At 51.9% G+C, this 2,713-nt stretch overlaps 1 protein-coding gene across 2 annotated transcripts in view; it reads right to left on the bottom strand.

Annotated features, from left to right (window-relative positions):
• Positions 1-2,027, bottom strand: part of FLI1 (Fli-1 proto-oncogene, ETS transcription factor) — a 77,333-nt gene extending 75,306 nt beyond the window's left edge. The window contains exon 1 of one of the 2 annotated variants that reach the window (XM_009890811.1): positions 1,708-2,027. Coding sequence is in view for 1 of the 2 variants with exons in the window: in XM_009890810.1 (XP_009889112.1) it covers positions 114-131 (18 nt within the window). In the remaining variant the exon portion in view is untranslated. Of the gene's footprint in view, positions 1-113; positions 363-1,707 lie in introns of those variants that run through there. The other variant, XM_009890810.1, reaches the window with a different exon arrangement.
• Between the last annotated feature and the right edge of the window lie 686 nt (positions 2,028-2,713).

Here is a 2,713-nt window from a genome sequence, read left to right on the forward strand (position 1 = left end):
AGCCCGGCCGCTCCGGGGCGGAGGGAGGGAGCCGGACCCCAGCCCCCGCGCCCCTTCCCCGCAACCTCCCCCCCCGGCCGGAGGGGTCCCCCGGCCCCTCCTGCCCCCCTTACCTTAATAGTGCCGTCCATCTAGAATAACTTCCAGCCGGTACCAGCAATATTCCACACATTGACCCGGTTTAGCCTGCAACCGAAGCCTCCTGAAGTTTGTTATCCTTCTCTCTCTTTTCGCTTTTCTCCCTGCCCTTCCAGCGGTTTTGCTTTTCTCTCTGTATCCCCTCTCCTCCTCTCTCCCTCTCCCTCCCTCCCTCTCTCTCTGTCTCTCTCTTTTTTTAACTTTGGTTGTTGCAGCAGAGCGAAAAAGAGACAGTTAACCGGATGAAACGTTTTTTTCTGCTAATTTTGGGAAGTGAAGTCACTCGAGGAGGAAACTTTCGTCTCTCCGCTGGTCCAGCCTTCTTGATCAAAATATATATATTTTACATACAGGATATTTGCTCCATTTAGATAAGAAGGGGCAGAACAATAGCTACCTCTGTCAGCTCTTGTTTGTCGCTAGGGCAGCTAGTCCAGCGCAGACCTTGCCTTGCACCCCAGACCGTATTAGCGAGCGACGTGTGTCATCCCACAGTTTAGTTTAACATGTTTTTTGCAATTTTTTTTTTTTTTTGGCTGGAGCGGCTTGAGCCTGACTCACTGAATTTCCGTCTCTTCCCACAGATTTTTTTATTAATGCGTTTTCCAGTCACAGGCAAAAATTAAGGGGAGAAAACCGTAAATACAATTCGGTCGCAGCAGGCAAAAAGAAAATAAAAAGTCTGGCGGTTAAAACGTATTTAAAACGTACTTCGGCCCCTCTCCTTCACGCCTCCCAGCGAGGAGTGTGAGACGAGGGTCCAGTCCCTGCCAGAAATGAGCGGTAAGTGCAATAATGCAAGACAAATGACTCCAGCAATTAAACACAGGCTGGAAACGGGGCTGCAGGAAAGCGGAGGCTCTTTTCCACTTTCACCCCTTCCCTTCACTCCCAGTCGTCTCGAGGGTTGGGATATCGGGCTCTGAATCAAGGATACTGAGGGGGATGAAGTCCATCCATTTCACTTCAGGGGCTGGGAGTATCTTCCCCAGTCTCCTCTCACAGGGCAAGTTTATCGCTAAGCTGTTAAAACCCCACTTGGGGGAGGCGGGGGGGGGTGGTGGTGTGAGGAGGGAGACAGACTTTATAAGCTAAAAATGACAAAAAATTACAATAATTGTCAGATCAGCTGAATTTTCCGTTCCCGGATGCCGTGACAGAATGGGCACTGCAAAAACCCAACCACCAGCCTTTACATCTCATTTTAGACCTGGCGAGCCCTTGACGTACAATTCTCTCTCTTTCATTCAAACGGAGCGATCACCAGAGAAGAAACGCGCTTTCCTTTTTCCGGGAAAGGCTGAAACCCTCCAAAGGACCCGAGGAAAGGAGACAATACCCGCCTGTCCAGCTCACCCGCTTCCCCCCTCCCTTGCAAAAATAACAAGCAGCTAACAGCGGAACACATCATGCAACACTTTGGGCGTCCTTTATTCCCCACTTCTGCAAACTGCTGCAGCCCGAGGAAAAGAGCAGAGGGTGGAATAAAAGGAGGGTGAAGCCAAGAAAGAAAAGTGTCAAGGCAGGAGGACACTCCTGCACGTCAGATCTCTCGGTGGAGAGGATTACCTTGTCCAGTGCCAGTTGTGTCCAGTCTTTTTGTTTCCCCCTGTCTTTAGTCCAACCACGGGGAGGGGAAGGGGGGTGGGGGTGGGGGGATAAAAATTATATCCAAAGTTATTCTGCACCCGCCCCTTCCAAAAGGGAAATGCAATAATGCCACTAGTGTTTCTGCTCGGCTGCAGCAGAGATGCCTTATTAATACTTTATTTCTCCAAGACCGAAGCTGGCAGGAGAGAGATCCTCCTTGCCCCTCCCTCCCCTCCCTCCCCCCTCCTCTGAAATTAGCCTCATCAATTCAGCTACAATTTTTTAGTTCAGATGCAGACACGGGACTGAACGTGACCAGACCTGGAGGTTTTGGCTTGCTGCTTGCCAGCGATTGAGGCCGTCTGCAGCCAGGAGGTGAAGGAAGGGGGGGCGCTGGGGGGAGCAGAGGGGACAGCCCGACCGCCTTCCCTCTCCCCCCACCTCCGTCCTCCCCCTGTCTGCTTTACAATCCAGGGGTCTGCGCTGGGGTCCCCGGAGAGCCGCACATCTGGATGCTGCTAGCGGGGTCAGGTCCCCCCTTGCCTAGGGCCACAAGAACTGGAGTTCAATTAAAAGAAATCACGGTTAACCCTTTGCTTTCCTCATTACTCTTTCTTTTTCCCTGCCCTCTCTTGGCGTCCGTCCCGTCCCGTCCCCCCCCGCCGCAAATACTGTCTTCTCCACTCCCCCTTCAGCCTTACCACATGGCAGGCTGCTGCAGCAACCAGAAAAGCTTAAAAGGTTAAAGGGAAGAGTGAAACGCATCCTTTCAAAACCTAAATGGTTTCCTCTCTAGACAACACTCTCTACCAACCCCGAAAAACAACGGGGGTGGGGGGTGAGGGAGAGGACAGGCTGAGGATCTTAACCGCGAAAGGAAGAGAAGGAAAAAAAAAAAATACTCTGGAAGGAGCCTCTGTCATCCACGGACCTCACGGAGCATTTTGGTTTTAAGCTGCGTGACCGACAGGTCTTGGACGGTGGG

The sequence above is a fragment of the Charadrius vociferus genome, unplaced genomic scaffold (assembly GCF_000708025.1).
Source record: "Charadrius vociferus isolate BGI_N301 unplaced genomic scaffold, ASM70802v2 scaffold858, whole genome shotgun sequence".
NCBI classification, from domain to species: Eukaryota; Metazoa; Chordata; class Aves; order Charadriiformes; family Charadriidae; genus Charadrius; species Charadrius vociferus.